General features: G+C 41.9%; 1 protein-coding gene across 8 annotated transcripts in view; it reads left to right on the top strand.

Moving 5' to 3' along the window:
- LOC105492480 (cilia and flagella associated protein 221) overlaps positions 1-20,732 on the top strand; it is a 122,615-nt gene that overhangs the window by 81,301 nt on the left and 20,582 nt on the right. For all 8 annotated transcript variants that reach the window (XM_071072613.1, XM_071072614.1, XM_024796237.2 and 5 more), the window contains 6 exons: positions 1,079-1,212; positions 3,274-3,354; positions 3,941-4,048; positions 4,138-4,272; positions 13,114-13,272; positions 14,663-14,754. In XM_071072613.1, the coding sequence (XP_070928714.1) occupies positions 1,079-1,212; positions 3,274-3,354; positions 3,941-4,048; positions 4,138-4,272; positions 13,114-13,272; positions 14,663-14,754 (709 nt within the window). The remainder of the gene's footprint in view (positions 1-1,078; positions 1,213-3,273; positions 3,355-3,940; positions 4,049-4,137; positions 4,273-13,113; positions 13,273-14,662; positions 14,755-20,732) is intronic.

The raw sequence follows: 20,732 nt of genomic DNA, 5'->3' as shown, positions 1-20,732 counted from the left end.
TCAAGCTACCATTTGCACATTAAGCCTTTTAATCTTGTATTGTATTTCCTTAAGTTAAGGAAATTTCCATCCTGGCCACCATGACCACTGTAGCTCATACCTATAATCCCAACTCTTTTAGAGTCCAAGGTGGGAGGATCACTTGAGCCCAGGAGTTCAAGACAAGCCTGGGCAACATACTGAGACCCCTGCATAATTAAAAATTATCCAGGACTGGTGGCATATGCCTGTAGTCCCAGCTACTCAGGAAGCTGAGGTGGGAGGATAAGCTAAGCCCAGGAGCTCAAGGTTATAGTAAGCTGTGATCGCACCACTGCACTCAAGCCCAGGTGATAGAGCAAGACCCTGTCTCTAAAAAAAACAAAAAAAGAAAGAAATTCCAATCCTCTGATGCCCAGCTTGGCTGGGACTGTTGGAGGCCCACTCTCAGTAGCTTCTGGGAGCCCTAACACCATATCACCATATTCTCCCAATACATATATTCCCAATCCACAGTTTGTATGCCAGCCCACAAGCAGGCCCGGATCTTTCCAGACTCTTCCTCCCTTTCCGGCCTGAGCCTCTGAGCCTGGCTCAGGCTTCCCCGTCCTCCCTAGGCACAACCACACTCCCATCTGCCACTCCACTGAGACCCAAATGTGTATTTTGTTTTTCAAAACATTGTATAACATTTTAATGATTCTCTTTCTTCCTCCTATATTATTTTTTATCTCTGGTGTTGAAGTTTATTAATAAAGAAACTCTTTTTCCTGAAAAATTATAAAATTTACTTGTGAATTGTGTGGGGATGTATAGAAAATGTCTTCATTTACTTCTTTAATCATTTTCTTTCCTTAATTCATCAGAGATATTTTAATTATGAATTATAATTTTCTGGAAATAAAGATAAAATTTTTTAACCGGAAAGGAGGTTGAGGTAAGGAACCAATGGGACACTAAAAGTGGAAATATATATATATATATATAAACACGCACACACCCACTAATTGGTACATGGAAAATATGCAAATATATGTGGTGGTTTCCCATGAAAATACCTTTAGTACCCCCTAAAAGTGCTGTTTTTTTCCACCCATAGAGGCGAATTTCTTCAAATTCTTCCTGAAGCGGAGCAGTCAGGATGATTATACCAGCCGATTCTCTGTGTCGCCCAATGAGGTGCTGCCCTTCGCTTTCCCAGACTGCAGCTCGCCCCAGGACTCTAACGAGTTGGTAGGTGCTGTCAGACTTGGTGGCAGGGACTGGACATGATCATGATCGTGTTGGGCAGATACAAGGCAAGCCCTTCCGTCTTAGTCCCTTCACCTCCTCCCAGAGGCTCCAAAGGAAGACCAGGAGAGTACTACCAGTGGAAAACCAGGGATCATCTCCTGCCATCTGCCTTGCTCCTGATACACCTGCACAGAGCTCCCTGGTAACCTGGGCTGGTCCTTCCCAGCCTGAAATGCAGCATGAGCACTGACCCCCGCCCAACTGTCCTGGAACTGGGCCTGAGTGCAGAAGGGAAGAGAGAGGAACCCAGAGGGCCCCACCTGGCCCAGGGAGGCAGGCTCTGCTCAGCTGGGCCCTTCTGCTGCCTGGGCAAATTGTAGAAGTCAGGGAAGGGCAGCCCTCAAGTCTGGGCCTGACCTCATAAGAAGGGAATGTGGTCCCAGAAACTGACAATCTAACCCATCAGACTCACAATCCACTTCTCTCTCTCTCTCTCTGGGGTGTGCGTGTGCATTTGTGTGTGTGCGTGTGTGTGTGTGTGTGTATCTCTCTTGGGGTAGCAGGCGGTGTAATGGCTCATCTTTCTTCCCTTATGGGCACAATGGTGCATTATTGAAAAAGTAAGAGTTAACCCTTATGTTGTATTTACTATACTTCAGGCAGTGTCTTAAGTCCTTCCAGTATATCACCTCATTTAATCTTCAACAAATCTACATGATAGGTTTACCATTTTTCAAATGAGGAAACTGAAGCACACATTCACATAGCCAGTAATAAAATGTTGCTCGCGTTCACATCGTTAGTAATAAAAAGTATACTTAAATCAATATTGCAAGTGCATGTGCAAAATATTTTGTTAATTTCAAAGAATAAACATCATTCACATTCTAAAATATTTGTTAAGCATTGCAGGTAATCTACTCAAGAATTACGGGACTGAATTTAGAAATTCCATACGTTTTCTGCTTTTGATAATTGTATGACTTAAAAGAGCAGAATAATTAGTTCCTAAGAAATAAAAATCCTGTGATTTTCAAGCAACAATAAATGTCTGACACTCGATAATTAATGGGGTGAAGAGGTTGATGGGGTGGAAAGAGATCGTCACTGTGCAGTGGAGCCCCCTCATTATTTTTGAATAGTTTGAAGCTGACATGTTTCATTTGATCTTTTAGTGCTACAAAGACTTCCCTGCTGCTCAGCGTTGTTGAAAAATAGAGTGCTCAGCATTCCTGTCTATAAAAAAAACTATTAATTTATTTCATAAATACTGTATTTCATCAATTCTAAGATGCCTTTTTCTTACACTTAGCATCTAGAAATTGGGAAATGGTATCATTGTGGCATATTAACGTTTCATCATATTAGTTTAGTGATGGCATATTAGATTAGGAGATGTATGCTGTTTTTTGAGTGCCCGTCATATTCAGGCACCATCCAGATCCTCGGGATGTCTGAGACAGACTAGTATGCAGGAAGTGTATTAGGTAGTGCTTCGGGGGTTCGCACCTGTGGAAGGCAGGCAGAGGGGACAGGATTGGGTGGAGAGAGAAGTAGGACCGGGGTCCACCTCAACAAAGGCCTTAGGTGGGCCTGTGAGAACTCTGAGGCTGGCACAGGGTGAGAGGACGCAGCATGATTCCCGTGGCTTCAACCCGCCATGGAGGTGAGCTGCCTGGGAGGAGCGCTTGACCCTGATGGAGGCAGTGCCCTTCAGATGAGGCAGCCCCTGAAGAGGGCTCCCCTGCCCCCAAGAGACGTTTCTATCCCTACACTCCTGGCTGAGTCCTTCAAACCTGAAGGAGTTTCTGAGTGACACACTGCAGCCTCCACAACCGCAGAAAATAAAAGAGACTCACATCCACTAGGAGACATGGAGGAGGGGGTGATCAGGGCCGCCTTCCTGCCTTATAGATCAAGTGGCAACTGTGGTTGCAGGAGGAGTTGCTCTGAGAGTAGAACTGGTCATTAATGTTTCAAAATGTAATGGAAACAGAAGCATAGCCACTCTTGCTCAGTGGTGATTCTCTGTTCTTTTTCTTTTTTTCCTTTACATTTTAGGCTCCTGATGGCCTTGGACTGGTCCCAATTAAGTCTTCAGAAGTTCAAATCAAGCAGAGTTATTCCTTCTTCAATCTGCAGGTCAGACCTGTCACATAGAATTAATTAATTGAGTTTCTTATTAAGTAAACAAGATATTCTTGAATTTGAATTGCAGTGTTTTATATAGTTTTGCTTTATGGCAGATTACACTGTGTGGCACACTCTGCTGCTATTGGATAACATATGGGAGGTACACCAGATTCTTTTCTCATAGTGTGGTTTATGCAAACCAGGATTTCTACTCTGTGGATATATCTATATCATGCATATATGAAGCTATCTGAACTACATATATTAGAAACTTCGAGAAAAAATATAAGATAAGTGAGAAAAAAATTAGTCAGCCTTTCTTGAGACATATGACCACTTCTGCTACACTTAAGCCATGTAGTATGGTTGAGTAATCATGAACACTCATGTGTGCTGAAACCCAGAGCAGGGCTCAGGACTTTCACTAAAGTCTGTCCAGACTGGTCCAAACTAACAATAGCCACAATCCGATGACTGCAACATGGTTCTTGTCTTACTTTTACCACCAGGAAGCTCGGAAATGCTGTTGTTGAGAAGTAGATCCCACCAAATGGTAACAGGTTTTTAAGGATTTTCAGTCTTCTTTCACCTTCAGGTTCCTCAACTGTACAAAATTAAGAGATATCAGCCATTCTCTGTCCACAAGTCTTCAACAAGTTACAGACCTCAAAAGCTTGCCCGAGCCCTAAAGCAAGGAGCTGAGGTAACACACCCCCACCTTCCAGAATCTCCCTCATCTTTTCCCTCCTATCCTGGCATCAAAACTAACGTGCTGCCCTTGGTCCTTGTTAGGATGAAGTCACCACCATCGTAGCCCTTCCAAAACAAGACTCCACAACTCAGCTCTCTGGCAAGACATCAGTTTTGAGCATGAAACCACCTGAGGCCTTAGCCATGTCTCTGGATTATGATCCTCTGTATATTTTTGTAAGTGGCAACTGGCAGAAGCCTTGTTTTCTGTGTTCCTTTATTTCAGCAATTACTCTACAGGAAAAAGAGCATTCTTTGGGAATATTTTTTCCCTTTGGAATTTCAAGTGTTAAACAATATCTGACCTTTAAAATTGTTTGCCAGCCTTTGTTTTTTGGAGAATATCAATGATTCCATCTTTTAGCAATTCCTTCATTTTTAATGAAAATAATTTTATGATCTTTTCTAAAAATCTATAATATGTAAATATAGGCCAGAGAAGAAATTAAAAAAGAAATTAGAAAGTATTTTTAAGTGAATGAAAATGAAAACAAACAAAAAATCTGTGGGAAATTTATAGCACTACACACCTACATTGGAAAAGAAGAAAAGTTTCAAGTTAATGTCCTAAGCTACCCCTTTAAGAAACTAGAAAAAAGAGGGCAGATGAAACCAAACTAAGCAGAAAAAAGAAATAATAAAGGTCAAATTGACAATTAATGAAATAGGCCGGGCACAGTGACTCATGCCTATAATCCCAACACTTTAGGAGGCCAAGCCAGCAGATCACTTGAGGTCAGGAGTTTGAGACCAGCCTGGCCAACATGGCGAAACCCTGTCTCTACTAAAAGTACAAAGAAATTAGCCAAACGTGGTGGCCCCTGCCTATAATCCCAGCTACTCAGGAGGCTGAGGCAGGAGAATTGCTTGAACCCAGGAGGAGGAAGTTGCAGTGAGTTGAGATCATGCCACTGCACTCCAGCCTGGGCAACAGAGCAAGACTCCATCTCAAAAGAAAATAAAATGAAATAGAAAGCAGAAAAACAATAGAGAAAAACTGGTTCTTTGAGAAGATCAATAAAATTGATAAACCTGTAACTTGACTGATCAGGAAAAAAGGCAAAAGGCACAAATTACCAATGTCAGGAATGAGAAAGGTGACATCACTACATATTCTACAGATTTTAAAAAGATAAGAAGTTAATATTATGAAAAACTTGATGCCAGTAAATTTGATGACTTAAATGTGCAAATTCATTAAAAGGCAAAAACTGTAAAATCTTATTTAAGAGGAGATAAATAGCCAAAATAGCTTTTTTTTTTCGAGATGAGTCTCGCTGTGTCCCCTAGGCTGGAGTGCAATGATGTAATTTTGGCAAGCACCTCCTCCCGGGTTCACACCATTCTCCTGCCTCAGCCTCCCAAGTAGCTGGGACTACAGGTGCCCCCCACCATGCCCGGCTAATTTTCTGTATTTTTAGTAGAGACGGGGTTTCACCATGTTGACCAGGATGGTCTTGATCTCCTGACCTTGTGATCCGCCTGCCTCGGCCTCCCAAAGTGCTGGGGTTACAGGCGTGAGCCACCACGCTCGGCAAAGTAGCTTTATATCTGTTAAAGAAATTGAATTTTTGGTTGAAAACTTTCCCACAAAGAAACCTCCAGGCCCAGATGCCTTCACTATGGAATTCTGCCAAATATTTAAGGAAGGAATAATACAAAATCTACACAAATTCTTCCAGAAAATGGAAGAGAAGAGACTAATTCCCAAATCATTCCAGAGGCTAGTATTACTCCGATACCAAAGCCAGACAGAGATATTACAGGAAAAAAAAGAAAAGATCAATATCCTTCATGAACATAGATGAAAATATTTTTAACAAAATTTTAATAAATCAAGTTAATTGCTTTATAAAATGGATAATGTATCATAACCAAATAGGGGCTTGAATGAGGAATACAAGATTAATTTAACATTAAAAACTCACTGTAGTTTACATGTAACACTCTAAAAAGGAAAAACATCTCAATAGTAACAGAAAAATTATCAAACATCCATTCCTGATGAATGCTATCAGCAAGTGCGGGATAGAAGGGAACTTTCTCAACCAAATAATAGTCATCTATTTAAAACCTAGAGCCAACATCAAACTGAGTAGTAAATAACTGAATGCCTTCCTCCTAAGATCAAGAACAAGGCAAGGATGTCTGCTCTCACTAATTCTATTCAGGATTATAAGTGTAGCCAATGTAACAAGACAAGAAAAATAAATAAAAGGCAGCCAGATTTGAAAAGAAGATATAAACCCATCTTTATTTACAAAAAAAAAAATGATTGTCTATCAAGAAAATACAATGAAATCTACAAAAAACTACTTAAACTAATAAGGGAATTTAACAAGATTGCAGGATGTAGAATCACCATATAAAAATCAATCATATTTCTGTATACTAGCAATAAACATTATGAAACTTAAGTTTCAAAAGCCATATCATTTAACAATAGCATCAAAACAAGTGAAATAATTAGAGATAAATATGACAAACATGTATAAGATCAGTACACTGAAAATTATAAAACATTACTGAGAGAATTCAAAGAAAACCTAAATAAATGGAGAAATAAACAGATTAATGGAACAGAATAGAGGATCCAGAAATATATTCATTCATACATTATCATCAATTGATTTTTGACAAAGGTCAGAGATAATTCATCAGAGAAAAGATAACCTTTCAACAAATTGTGCTAGAACATTTGGATATCTATTTACCAAAAATAAAAACAAGAATTTCAATTAGTATCTCACACCATCTATGTAAATTAATACAACATGGATCATAGACCTAAATAGAAAACCTGAAACTGTAAAACTACTAGAAAACACACAGAAAATCTTTGTGATCTTCCAATTAGACAAAGATTTCTTAGATAAAACACCAAAAAAACACAATCCATAAATGGAAAAAAAATGGATTAATTGGACTTTGTCCAAATTAAGAATTTCTGTTAATGTTAAGAAAATAAAAATATAAATCACAGACTTGGAGAAAATATTTGGAAATCACATATCTGATAAGAACTTATATCCAGAATATATAAAGAACTGTCAAAATTCACAAAGGAAACAGTCAACAGAATGAAAAAGTGACCTACAGAATATAGTCAGCAAACTATATATTTGATAAGGAGTTAATACCCAAAATATATAAGAAACTTCTACAACTCAATAGTTAAAAAAAAAAAAAAAAAAAAAAAAAACCTGGCTGGGTGCAGTGGCTCAATGCCTATAATCCCAGCACTTCGGGAGGCCAAGGCGGGTGGATTACAAGGTTAGGAGATTGAGACCATCCTGGCTAACACGGTGAAACCCCGTCTCTACTAAAAATACAAAATTAACTGGGCATGGTGGCGGGCGCCTATAGTCCCAGCTACTCAGGAGGCTGAGGCAGGAGAATGGCGTGAATCCTGGAGGTGGAGCTTGCAGTGAGCCGAGATCACGCCACTGCACTCCAGCCTGGGTGACAGAGCAAGACTCCGTCTCAAAAAAAAAACAAAAAAAAACAAAAAAAAACTAATAACTCATTTTAAATAGTGGGTTAAAACTTGAATAGACATTTCTCCAAAGAAGACTTATAAATGGCCAACAGCTATATGAAAAAACTGCTCACCACTAATCATCAGAAAAAAAATCAAAACCATAATGAGATATTACCTAACATCTGTTAAGAAGGCTATTGCCAAAAAAATAAAACACAGTAAGTATTAAGGAAGTTGTAGAGAAAGTGGAATCCTTACACACTGTTGGTAGAAATCCAAAATGGTACATCCACTGTAGAAAATAGTATGGAGGTTCCTCAAAAAATTAAATATAGAACTGCCATATGATCCAGCAATCAGCTGGGTGTGGTGGCACATGCCTATAGTCCTAGCTACTTGGGAGGCTGAGGCAGGAGGACCCCTTGAGCCCAGGAGTTCAAGCCTGCAGTGAACTGTGATTTCACCACTGCACTCCTGCCTGGGCAACAGAGTGAGACCCTGTCTCAAATAATAATAATAATAACAGTAATAATAATAATGTGAACCAACAATCCTACTTCTGGATATGTTTCCAGAAGTATTAAAATCAGGGCTAGGCATGGTGGTTCATGCCTGTACTCTCAACACTTGGGAGGATAAGGCAGGAGGATCACTTGAGCCCAGGAGTTTGAGACCAGCTTAGGCAACATAACAACACCCTATTTCTACAAAAAAATTAGTGAGGCGTGATGGCAGAAGCCTGTAGTCCCAGCTATTTGGGAGGCTGAGGTGAGAGGATCGTTCGAGCCCAGGAGGTCAAGGTTGCAGTGAGCCATGATGGTGCCACTGCACTCCAGCCTGGGTGACAGAACAAGACCCTGTTTCAAAAAATAGAGAGAAAGAAATCAGAATATCAAAGAGATACTAACACTCCTGTGTTCATTGCAGCACTATTCACAATAGCTAAGATATGAAAACAATCTAAAAATCTATCAACAGATGAATGGAATAAAAAAAGTGGCATATTCAGACAGTGGAATACTATTCAGCCTTTAAAAAAGAAGGAAATTCTGTAATACGCAAAACAGCATTGATAAACCTTGAGGACATTATGCCAAGCTAAATAAGCCAGTCACAGAAAGACAAGTATGAGATGTTGATAATAGCCAGATTGACAGAATCAAAGAGTGAATGGTGGTTATCAGAGGCCAAGAGAGGGGAAAATGGGGAGTTACCAGGCAACAGCATAAAGTTGCAGCCAAGAAAGATAAATCCGCTCTCACAATCTGCAGTACAACATCGCACTTAGAGCCAATAATGCACATTTAAAAATTTGTTAAAAGGGTAGTTCTCATGCTAAGTGTTGTTACCACAATACAATAAATAATTTTTTAAAAAATTATCAGAACTCAATAATAAGCAAGCAAACAATCCAATTTTTAAATGGGCAAAAGATTTGAACAGATTCTTCACCAAAGAAGATATACAGATGGCAAATACGCACACAAAAAGATGCACAGAATAATGCATCATTAACAACGCAAATTAAAACGGCAATGAGCTCTCTCTGTTAGAACACCTACAATTTGAAAAACTGCTGGTGGGAATGTAAAATGGTACAAGTACTTTGGAAAACTGTTTGGCAGTTTCTTACAAAGTTAGTAGTTAACATACACCCACCATATGTCCAACCATTCCATTCCTAGCTATTCACCCGAGATAAATGGAAGCATTAAACTTTTGCAAGAATATTCATAGCAGATTTCCAGTGCTCCCCAAACTGGAAAATAAGTGTCCATTAGCAGGTTAACAGATAAACAAATTGTGGCATAACCATACAGTTGAATACTCCTCAGTAATAGAAATGAATGAGCTCTTCATGTATATAAAAATGTGAATGATTCTCAAAGTAATTTTCTTGGGTAAAAGAAATCAGACAAAAAAGATTACATGCTGTTTTGTTCAATTTAGATAAAAGTCTAGAATATCTAAAGTAATCTACAGAGACAGAAAGATTGGTGGCTGCCTGTAGATGGGTTGGGTGCATAGGTGTGGAGGGGCAGGAAGTGAGGATGGGGGAATGATGAGGGGCATGAAATAACTCTTGGGGGTGATGGAAATGTTCATTATGTTTATGACGGCAATGGTTTTGCAGGTGTAACAAGTGTTAAAACATATCAAACTATGTAATTTAAATATGTGTCATTTATTGTACATCAACTATATATCAGTACAGCAGTAAAAGTAAGAATTAGGAGACCCTAAGGAAAGAAAGGAAACACTGTAGTGGTTACAACTGGTGAAGCATTATAGTGAAGTCTTGGGCTGATCTCTGGGCATTCAGCCTGGAGGAGGGAGGGTAAAGGGCTCTGAGAAAGAGGTGTCTAGGAAAGGGTAGGCTCCAAGCACTAACAGTGCAATTGAGAGTCTGGAACACTCAAGGATTGTATAAAGGCACATCAAGAAAAGAAGAAGCAATTATAATCTACAAGAGGGGAAATCAACTGAATATCAGTATGTGCTCAAAATAGGAAACCAAACTAAAATTTGACATGATTTTTAAGAGCTGATGGAAAATCTAAAAATATAATACATTTGGCCATGATATCAGAACTCTTCTTTAATGGTGGCCCGCAGGTCATGATATTGAACCTTTAGCCAAAATATAAATAAGTAAATAAGCCAAACCCGTAATCCAAGCCTCGACTTGGCCTGGCAGAGAAACATATTTACATAGTTGAGAGAAAGTAAATACTACTTATTAGTTTTCAACTTTTAGAGACAGCCTATGAGCAAAGCATGAGGGTCTGGCTGTAGTTCTGGAAGGCAAATGTTAAGGATCTCAACAATATCAAAGGAAAATTGCGAAAGCAAGAAAATAAGGTACAGGAAAGCAGAAGAATGATGTTTTCATTTCACCTGAAGGGGAGTTGAAATACTCAACTAAAGATGATGAACAAGAAATAGGGGTATGTGTGTATCATTTCAAGTCACAATGGTGACCAACGGCAGAATAAGGCAACCTTCAAAACAGGAAACGAGAAGTTTGGAAGGGGCATTTGTGTACATAAGCAAAGTCCTTGTCTTGCATAGTAATGAGTCAGTAGATACTGCCTGAGGTTGACAATCAAGAAATGGAAGAATAAGCATGATGTTTAGAGTTAGGGTGGTGACCACTAGAGTCACAAAAGCCAGAAACACGGGAAAGAAGCAGCCTCTGGGATGTGGGCCTGGTAACAAGAAGGGCCAGCGGAAGACCACTGCTTTTCCTCACAAATCCTTGCAGCCGAGGTGAGTTGCTACCATATGCATGCGTTAGTTTAGGAAAATTAAAATTAAAAGCATCATGGGGTGACCACTCAGACCAGTTACGCTGGTAGCAGTGGGGATCTGAAGGATGACAACTACGGGAGACAGTGCCATTGCCATTTCCAAAAAGACTGCGTTCATGACGCTTGGCCCAAGGCAGAGAGAGCCAGCCACATGGCAGCTTCACATGTCCTCAGTCAACCAGGGTAGAAGACACTCCTGAAGGCCACACAGGGCATTTCCCCTCCCCTGGTGTTGTAAACCTTTACCCTCACACTATCCCCATAGGGTGGGCCCAGCCCCACTCCCCATCACACTGCCTCCCTAAATCCCACCTCAACCACAAGTGCTTACCAAGGTGTATGCTTTTTTCCACATTACTGTGGGCATCTCAGACCCCCTCAGTGGCCATCGTTGCCTCCCTGCCCTCCCCACTCCTTTATATGCAGGAGTTCAGTCCAGAGCCCTCTCCCTACCTTTGCCCCAGGCCCTCATCCTGGCCCTCAAGTGGCTCGGCAGCCTCTGCACTAACGCTTACCGCCTTTCCAGCCTTCTTGACTCACCACCGCTGGGCCCTCCCCCACCTTGCCTCTGGATGCTGGAATGCGTTCAGGTCTAGCTGCATGTCATTTAAGTTTGGGGGGACATTTGTTTCTTGGCAGTGAGATTGAATTTCCATAGGCTAAGTGGTTTTGTGGGGTTTTTTAACTTGTTTAAAAAAGTCAGACAAACAACAGAATCTCAGTGTAGTGGTTCTTAAACATCAAACATCTGAAATTAAACAGCTGGCGGGGGTGCTATGTTGCTGTTTGGAACAAGAATAGGGTTCTTGTTGCACGAGCCTCTGAGAGAACAGTAAAAGGCTCTGTATTTTAGTATTTTGATATAATTGCTCTGTGCCTCCATTAGTTCTGCTGGAAAATTAATAAAAAACAGGATCTCCCTTAAAACCAGATACTACTTCCAAATGGAGCCTTCCTGAATTAAACACATTACCAAAACAATGTTAAATGTTGACATTTCCTGATACATCAAATGTCATCCTCTTTTTTGTCATCTCTTTAAAGTAGCTTTTAAAAGCCTATTTTTGTTTTCAAAACCAGAGATTATTTGCTTTTTTAAACCAGTTTGCTCATTTAATAACTCCCTAATTCATCAGCATTAGAAACAAATATTCAAAGCTGTTTTAAGCTGTGATTTCATGTGAGTTTAGTAAACCCATATGGTATGTAATGAAGCTCTTAAGCCTTAAAAGTGACGTTTATGAATGACTATGATTTTTTAAACGCTGCTGGCTTGAAGACACCTCTGCTCTCCTGCTTCTTTTCCAGAGAAGCTGATGTGGAGTCACAGAGTGCTAGTGCTAGTGGGAGCCACAGACAGCATTAGCTGATGCCTGTCCTATCCCTGGCTTAATGCTCATCATCACTGGCCATCAGAGAAATGCAAATCAAAACCACAATGAGATACCATCTCACACCAGTTAGAATGGCGATCATTCAAAAGTCAGGAAACAACAGGTGCTGGAGAGGATGTGGAGAAATAGGAACACTTCTACACTGTTGGTGGGACTGTAAACTAGTTCAACCATTATGGAAAACAGTATGGCGATTCCTCAAGGATCTAGAACTAGAAGTACCATATGACCCAGCCATCCCATTACTGGGTATATACCCAAAGGATTATAAATCATGCTGCTATAAAGACACATGCACACGTATGTTCATTGTGGCACTATTCACAATAGCAAAAACTTGGAATCAACCCAAATGTCCATCAGTGACAGACTGGATTAAGACAATGTGGCACATATACACCATGGAATACTATGCAGCCATAAAAAAGGATGAGTTTGTGTCCTTTGTAGGGACATGGATGCAGCTGGAAACCATCATTCTCAGCAAACTATCGCAAGAACAGAAAACCAAACACCGCATGTTCTCACTCATAGGTGGGAACTGAACAATGAGATCACCTGGACTCGGGAAGGGGAACATCACACACCGGGGCCTATTGTGGGGAGGGGGCAGGGGGAGGGATTGCATTGGGAGTTATACCTGATGTAAAGGACGAGTTGATGGGTGCAGCACACCAACATGGCACAAGTATACATATGTAACAAACCTGCACGTTATGCACATGTATCCTGGAACTTAAAGTATAATGATAATAAAAAAATAAAAGAAAAGAAAAAGAAAAAAAAAGAAACTGATAAACAAAAAAGAATATTTTTTCCCTGTCTTTGGCAGAATCCCAACCCAGGATTATTTGCTGTAATGCATCCTCTGACCTACGCAGAAACGTCGATAGATTACCATCTATGCTCTCACCCGAAGTACAAAATCACCAAAGAGTCCCACCACGGGTCCAGCATTCCTGTCACCCAAAAGCAGTTTCTCCATCACACGGTAATGTCGTCACCGGGCTCACTGGCAGAGTGGCCCTGGGCTGCAGGGAGGGGCAGGGGACGAGGACAGGGTCACAGCTGGAATTGAGACAAAGAAGGTTTGCTGCCACAGCTGCAGAGCAAGAATGGTAACACCGCCCCCATACCGCCAACCCTAAAGGGGTACAGGTGGAGACCCTGCACCGCCTTGTCCTGACCACACCTGCCTCTCGGTCTGCCTGCTGCCCTTTGTCAACATTCCTTTGGAAGGCTGTACCTAACGTTCATGTGTTCGTATTTCAATCATGTAAAAACGGCCATATAGTATGCGCAAACCCTTGGTCTGACCTCCTCTCTCTTTGACCCCAAGTATAGAAACCAGAATGGACAAGGTGGTGGTGTGACACATGCAAAGAAGTGGCCCCAAGGAATTACTTCCCCCACAGGGAACCACCCTGACCTGAATATCCCCCGACACCCCTTAAGGGTGATCCACAGGCCCTTCAAACTCAATCAACCCTTAACTCAGATTATGATCTCTCTCCCCACTTCTACCAGCCAAGCCACACCCTAAACTGCCTCCTCTTCCTGTGTCACCTACTTGCCTTTCTGTTTTATGGGCTTTGTGCAGTTACCTATGAGATTCTTTCCCTCCTCCCACATTCCCCTCATCTCACCACCCCGGGGGGCCACCAGTGTGCCACTGACGCAGCAAACAGATTTGCAGACCTCCCTCTAGTCTAGCCTGTGGCCCACTGCTGCTGCAGTCCGCCTTCCCTTCGCAGAAATCTTTCTTTCTCCCAAGGAAGTTTTCTAGGCACAAGTTGATCCTGTCATTTCCTGCTCAAAAGCCTTCCGTGGGCCCCACTGCCTGCAGGAGGAGCTCCAAGCTCATTAGCTTGGCCCACAGTGCCCCTGTGACCTGCCTGGCTCTCCAGCCAGATTCCCTTCTGTCTCTATCATGCACCCTGCACTCAGCCCAGCCGGGGTCTCCTTGCAGCGCTCTCCTCCCACGTGGTGCGCATGTGCAGCTCTCCCGCCTGGAGTGCCACTGGATGAACTGCCTTCCTCTCCGAGTGTTGCATTAGCATCACATTCACAACAAACAAAACAGATTCTAAGGCCGCAGCTGCCCTCCATCCCGAGGACATGTTGCTTGTACAAGTGCCTAATGAAGCAAGGGAAGCAAACCTCACCTTTGTCTCTAATTCTGTGTTGCATTGTTTCATGTGCTTTGCTGAAGCAATTGCCTTTTTGCTTCAGAAAAATCCAAACTGAATGAAATTACAGATTTTGCTGCTTAGCCTTTTAAGACTGAAAAAAGAGTTGAATAAAACAAAAGTCCTTCCGAAACGTTACCTCACCAAACAGTTGCTTCCCATGTAGCACCCGTGTGCTGACTTTCCTTACAGGACATTATTCCTGGAATAATGCACTGGAAAAGCTTCCAGTCCCTGGTTCTCTCCTGCCTGCCGGACCCCTCCAAGGTGGAGACCACAAAGAGGTAAGCACTTCTCATCTGTTTGTTCACAAGCATGTGTGCCCCACGGATTACAGAGGCAATGATCCCCAAGAGTTAAATGCCAATAATATGCCAAACCATATTTTTAAAGCATGAGAGAAGTTTGCTAGTCAGAGAAATTTGATGATGTGTAATTGATTTTCATATTTTGAATTTATCTTAATCAAGATACACTTTTTTGAAAAGTAATGCCCTAGGTGACAAATTGGCAATGCTTGAGTACAAGTAGACAACCATTCCATGTAATTTAACTGACATATTCATGGTCAATCTTTTTAAAATTCATAAATTGCTGCCTGGGCAACAGAGAGAGACTCCATCTCAAAACAAAAAAAGGGGGAAAAATCATAAATTGCCAAGATTAGCCTTCCTCACTCCCTGTATCCAGTTTCAAAGAATCCACAGCCCTCTTGTGCCACAGGCTGGCATTCACTGTGAGACCATGGCAATCCCCACACAGAAAACAGCCTACAATGCGTAGATCAGAATACTGTTGAATGATGAAAGAAGAAACTTAGAGTGACTACATTTTTGCTAATTTGCTTATTTAATAGCTCTTCAAAACCGTAAGATATCAAACAAGTAGCCTCGTGCCTTTTCGTTAGACTCTCTCTGCCTGGCCAATCGCTCACTCCTGAGCCTTTGGATTTGCTTCTTTAGTCCACTGTCCTTATAAATACGGCTAAATGAGTAATTGATGAACAGACGTGACTAGTGTCCCAAAATGATTATCATCAGCTGTCAAAGTCCCAATCTTCTGATCCAGAATGAGGCCCACCCCAAGGTGGCAGAGCCCCGGCATGGCCCCGAGAGTGGCCAAGAAACCTGAGCTCTGCCACCGGCCAAGATCAGTAGGTGATCTTTACACACACCCCAGCTCCCACTCAGGTCACCTGGATCCTCTGACTCAGAAGCTCACCAGGGAGCTACATGAGCCCCAGGAGCCATGTGACCTCAGCCACACCCCTTGGCCAACTCTCTGGGCCCAGTCCTCTTGTCAGTAAGACAAGGGGATTGGTCTTGTTGCAAAGGCCCTTCTCAGCATTGACATTTTAATTTCAGTAAGAGTGCCAGAGCTCACCCAATGTGCAGCCGTCCATGTACACTACACATCCACCCACGCCTCCCCAGGTATTTGAGGAGATAGTCGGAATCTGGGTTGTGACCCCAGAACACTGAATTTGACTTCCTTCTTCATCGTCTTCATTGAAGGGCTTCATTGGTAAGCTCTTCCTGAACTAAGCCAAATGCAGCCATAGGTCATGTATGTCAGGGCTTTCCCATGTGCTGTCCCCTAAGGGTTACTTCCTTAGGGCTTCTCTACTCCTCTCCTTTGCCTGAAGATTAGCAGGCGGTAAACAAAAAGCACCCAGCATAGGATTTGGGACATGGCAGGAACTAAAAACTATGTTTCTTTCCAATTATTATACTTCATCCATTCCTCATCCACCCTATTGCCATCTCAAAATCAGCATCCTTGTTCTATGTTTTTAGCATATTTCTAGAATGTCAAATCTCCAGAGCTGGTGGGAACAATGGCATCGAAGAGAGAAGGAAAGCTTTGGCATGGGAGAGACCTGCCTCCATTGTACGCTGGATGTATCACCAGCTCTGTCCTTGGGCGAGCTACGTATTAATGAAGCCCTTGGAGCAATAATCTCCTCCTCTCTGAGACAGAGGCAGTGACGGCATCCTCACATTTGTGTGTGTGAGGATAAAAGTGCAATGATCTTGTGAAGCATCTAGCATCATGCCTGGTACATTCTTAGTAACTCTTCTCTCGCTTCTACCCTCCTTCCCCGCCCACTAAGTGTCGCAGTCACTCCATCGCCACCAGATGGCGATGGTCCGTCACCACATTGACAGACTGCCTCATTCTGCTGCGGGTGAGGATGCTTCAGATCTGACCGCTGCAGTCAGTAAACAGGGTTTGGGGTGCTGTGAGGAGACTGAATAACAAAAATGAAGAATGGTGAGAAGTAGCGACCCGCTGACCGTGTCCACCCGTTGTCAGCATGTGCGGTTCTTAAGAATCAAGAAAAAGCATCCTATTTTCTTTCCAAAGCAGTGTCTTTGGAAAAAAAATCTCCCAAGGCCGTTCTTTCAACAAGCAGTGAGAATGCAGTTACCTTGGGCTTGAATAACCATGAATTAAACATGAACTCTCCATGAATTAAAGAAAACTCTCGAACCATGAGTTGTTACTTTCAGCTTATGTGCCTGAGTGCTCTGTTGGGCCAGTTTGTTTCAAAATAAACTGCAGTTGCATAACAGCTCATAAAATCAAGAGAGGATTCTGTATCTCCTTAGCGTGGATTTCCACAGGATGTAAGACTCTAGGTCATGTTTTATTTCTGAAAACAGATACAAAATAAGAAGTGTAATTCCTTTTTTAAGTTCTGTCTTAGTTTGTTTGGGCAGCTACAATAAAATACCATAGATGTAATTTATGAACAACTGAAATTTATTTCTGGAGACTGGGAAGTCCAAGATCAAGGCACCGGTAGACTTGGTGTCTGGTGAGGGCCAGCTTCCTGGTTCAGACATGGTTGTCTTCTCACTGTGTCCAAACATGGCAGAAAGGGGAAGGGAGCTCTCAGTGCCTTTTTTTTTTTTTTTAAAGATGAGATATCACTCTCTTCCACGCTGGAGCGCAGTGGCATGATCATAGCTCACTGCAGCTTCAAACTCCTGGGCTCAAGTGATTCTCCTCCCTCATCCTCCCAAGTAGCTGGGATTATAGGTGTGCATCACCATGCTCAGTCAATTTTATTTATTTATTGTAGAGACAGAGTTTTGCTACATTGCCCAGGCTGGTGTTGAACTCCTGGCCTCAAGCAATCCTCCCACCTCAGCCTCCCAAAGTTCTGGGATTACAGAAGTGGAGCCACTACACCCAGCGTCTCAGGCCTCTTTTATAGGCACTAATCCTATTCATGAGGGCTCCATTCTTATGACCTAACCCACCTCCCAAAGGCTCCATCTCCAAATACCATCACACTGGGGGTTAAGTTCTTATTATTTTTAAGGTAAATAGGGATAGGGTCTTGCTATGTTGCCCGGGCTGTTACTCCTGGCCTCAAGTGATCCTCCCACCCCGGCCTCCCAAAGTGTTGGGATTACAGGTGTGAGCCACTGCACCTGGTCTGGGAGTTACCTTCAACATGAATTTGGGGACAACACAAAATTCAGTCCATTGCAACTTCCTACTAATCCATTAATGATATTCCAACTTTGCAACCATTTTACTTGAATAAATTAACTCCTATTACTTATGAGGTTTGCCTTGTATCTTTTGCCCCTGACAACTGTTTGTTGTTAAACCATGCAATATAGTTATTTAGTGTTTATTTATTCCAAGTTATTGTTGTATTTGTAATAATTGAAGCAGCTCATTTATTTCTTTACTCTTCAGTAAATTCAGAGATAACTTGTTAAGTCTCTTTGGACTTCCATAAAATCTGAGAGTCAGTGACAACTGAAGAAATTATCTAATCCAATAGTTCCCAGACTTTCTGATTTCATAGATGAGCGAAATGTCCAGAAGAACTTTGGGAACTGTCTTGGCATTGTCAGGGTTTTATTTTGTCAAGTAAGGACATTAATTTTTTTTTTTTTAATAGAGTCTCACTCTGTCACCCAGCCTGGAGTGCAGTGGCATGATCTCAGCTCACTGCAACCTTTGCCTCCTGGGTTCAAGTGATTCTCTGCTTCAGCCTCCTGAGTAGCTAGGACTACAGGCGTGGGCCACCACACCCAGCTAAGTTTTTGTGTTTTTAGTAGAGACAGGGTTTCACCATGTTGGCCAGGTTTGTCTCGAACTCCTGACCTCAAGCAATCCACCCACCTCGGCCTCCCAAAGTGCTGGGGTTACAGGCATGAGCCACCGTGCCCGGCCAGGACATTAAAATTAAACAAAGCAACAGCCAGACACATTGGCTTATGCCTATAATCCCGGCACTTTGGGAGGCCAAGGCAGGAGGATCACTTGAGGTCAGGAGTTCAAGACCAGCCTGGGCAACATGGTGAAACCTCGTCTCTACTAAAAATACAAAAATGAGCTAGGTGTGGTGGTGGGCACCTGTAATCCCAGCTACTCAGGAGGCTAAGGCAGGAGAATCGCTTCAACCCAGGAGGCAGAGGTTGCAGTTAACCAATATTATGCCACTGCACTCCAGCCTAGGCAACAGAGCGAGACTCTTATCTTGAAAGAAAATAAACAAAAATTAAAAAAATAAATAAAGCAAAACAAATTTTTAAAAGGCCCAACCACCATCTACTGTCATCACCATTTCAATTTTAAATGAATATATTTCACACACACAAAAAAGTGAGAGGAACATGGTCTCAGAATTTACAAATTGGGTAAGTTTTGCTTCATGAAAAGCCGTTGGTTGTTGCCATTCCATTGTCCTAGACCAACCTGGTCCCTGGCGAGTGGCCCAGACCCTGAACTTCTCAGTCCCTCTTCTTAGTGGGAATTCTCTCTGACTATACGTGTTCTAAAGTAAAGTTTTGGTAGAATTTTCTAATAGAACCTGGATTCTTTATCATGAAGTCAGTTACTAACAGGGCTAACCTCTGTGTCTCCGGGCCCAGATTCCTTTTGGTGGGAAATGGAATTAAAGACCAAAATCTGGGTGCTATGTATACACATCGCTTCTGGGGTGGGGTGGGGTTTGCTTCTTGGCCTGTTCAGCAGACAAAGTCAGAGATACACACAAACACACACACACAATGTACACACAAAGATACATGCAGCATACATATATATGTAATGTGTGTGCATATAAACACACATATATTCATACATATCCATATTCTAGAAATCATGAATTCACACCAATGCCTACAGTTCCAGTCTGTATCCATAGAGTTATTGCTTGCTTTCCACCATTCCATATTTGTATCTCCCTTCTTCCGCTGTGAGAACCCTGGCTTCTAATACATTGACTAATTTTATAATACATCAAAAATCATTTCAGAATTGCTTGATCCATAACCACCTTAATAAACACGCAAAATAAGTTCAGATTTGTTTCCAGATCCCCCCGGCCCCCTCCCACCCAAGTCTATGGGTATGTAATCAAATCACTTGTAGTAGGTTACTTGGGTGATTTCTTTTTCTTTTCTGTTTCTTTTCTCATTCCTTTAGCTCTCTCTCTCTCTCTCTCTCTCTCTCTGTCTCTCTCTCTCTCTGTCTCTCTCTCTCTGTCTCTCTCTCTCTCTGTCTCTCTCTCTCTCTGTCTCTGTCTCTGTCTCTCTGTCTGTCTTTCTTTCCTTCCAATGTGGTTATGGAATTTCTGTGAAATACTGTGATTTGTTTCAGTTTGCTTTCAGTCTTTGTCTTTTATTTCACTTTCTTACTGATTTAATTTTGTTTTTTCAATATGTTGAACATTAACATGTTTTCCAAACTCAAAACTACACTAAAGGCATATTCAGGGAAGTGTCACTCCCTCGAATCTCCCTCCAGCCCCTGGCAGGTAGGCAGCGTGTTCTTCTAACGTATCCTTCCTGTGTTTCTCTTTATACTGGTAAGCAGAATATATATATTTTTCTTATTTTCCCTTCTGTCTTACACAAAAAGTGGCATTCTAGATATGCTTTTCTGCATTTGTTTTTTTTTCACTTAATATCTCCAGAAAGTCACTCTATATCAGCTCACAGATGCTTTCTTCATTCTTTTCCCATTAGTCAAAACCATGGTGCTATAATTTTTTTTTCAGTCCATCTTCATACTTGGCAAGAGGGTGCATTTTTGCACAGTAACAAAACAAAGATAAGAATATTATTTCAAAGACATATGTGCTCACACAAAGGAGCCGTCGGTGAATCCCTGCTTTCCATTCCTGCCTCCTGCCCTACCTTCAGCTTCAGCCTTTCCAGCATCTGTGAGGAGGTCTGTTTCCTTCCGAGCGGGCTCCAGGCTCTGTCATTCTTTGCTGTTTTTCATGAGA

The sequence above is a fragment of the Macaca nemestrina genome, chromosome 11 (genome assembly GCF_043159975.1).
Source record: "Macaca nemestrina isolate mMacNem1 chromosome 11, mMacNem.hap1, whole genome shotgun sequence".
Lineage (NCBI taxonomy): Eukaryota > Metazoa > Chordata > Mammalia > Primates > Cercopithecidae > Macaca > Macaca nemestrina.
The sequence above is the reverse complement of the archived record's forward strand: the minus strand, read 5'-3'. Positions and strand labels throughout refer to the sequence as shown.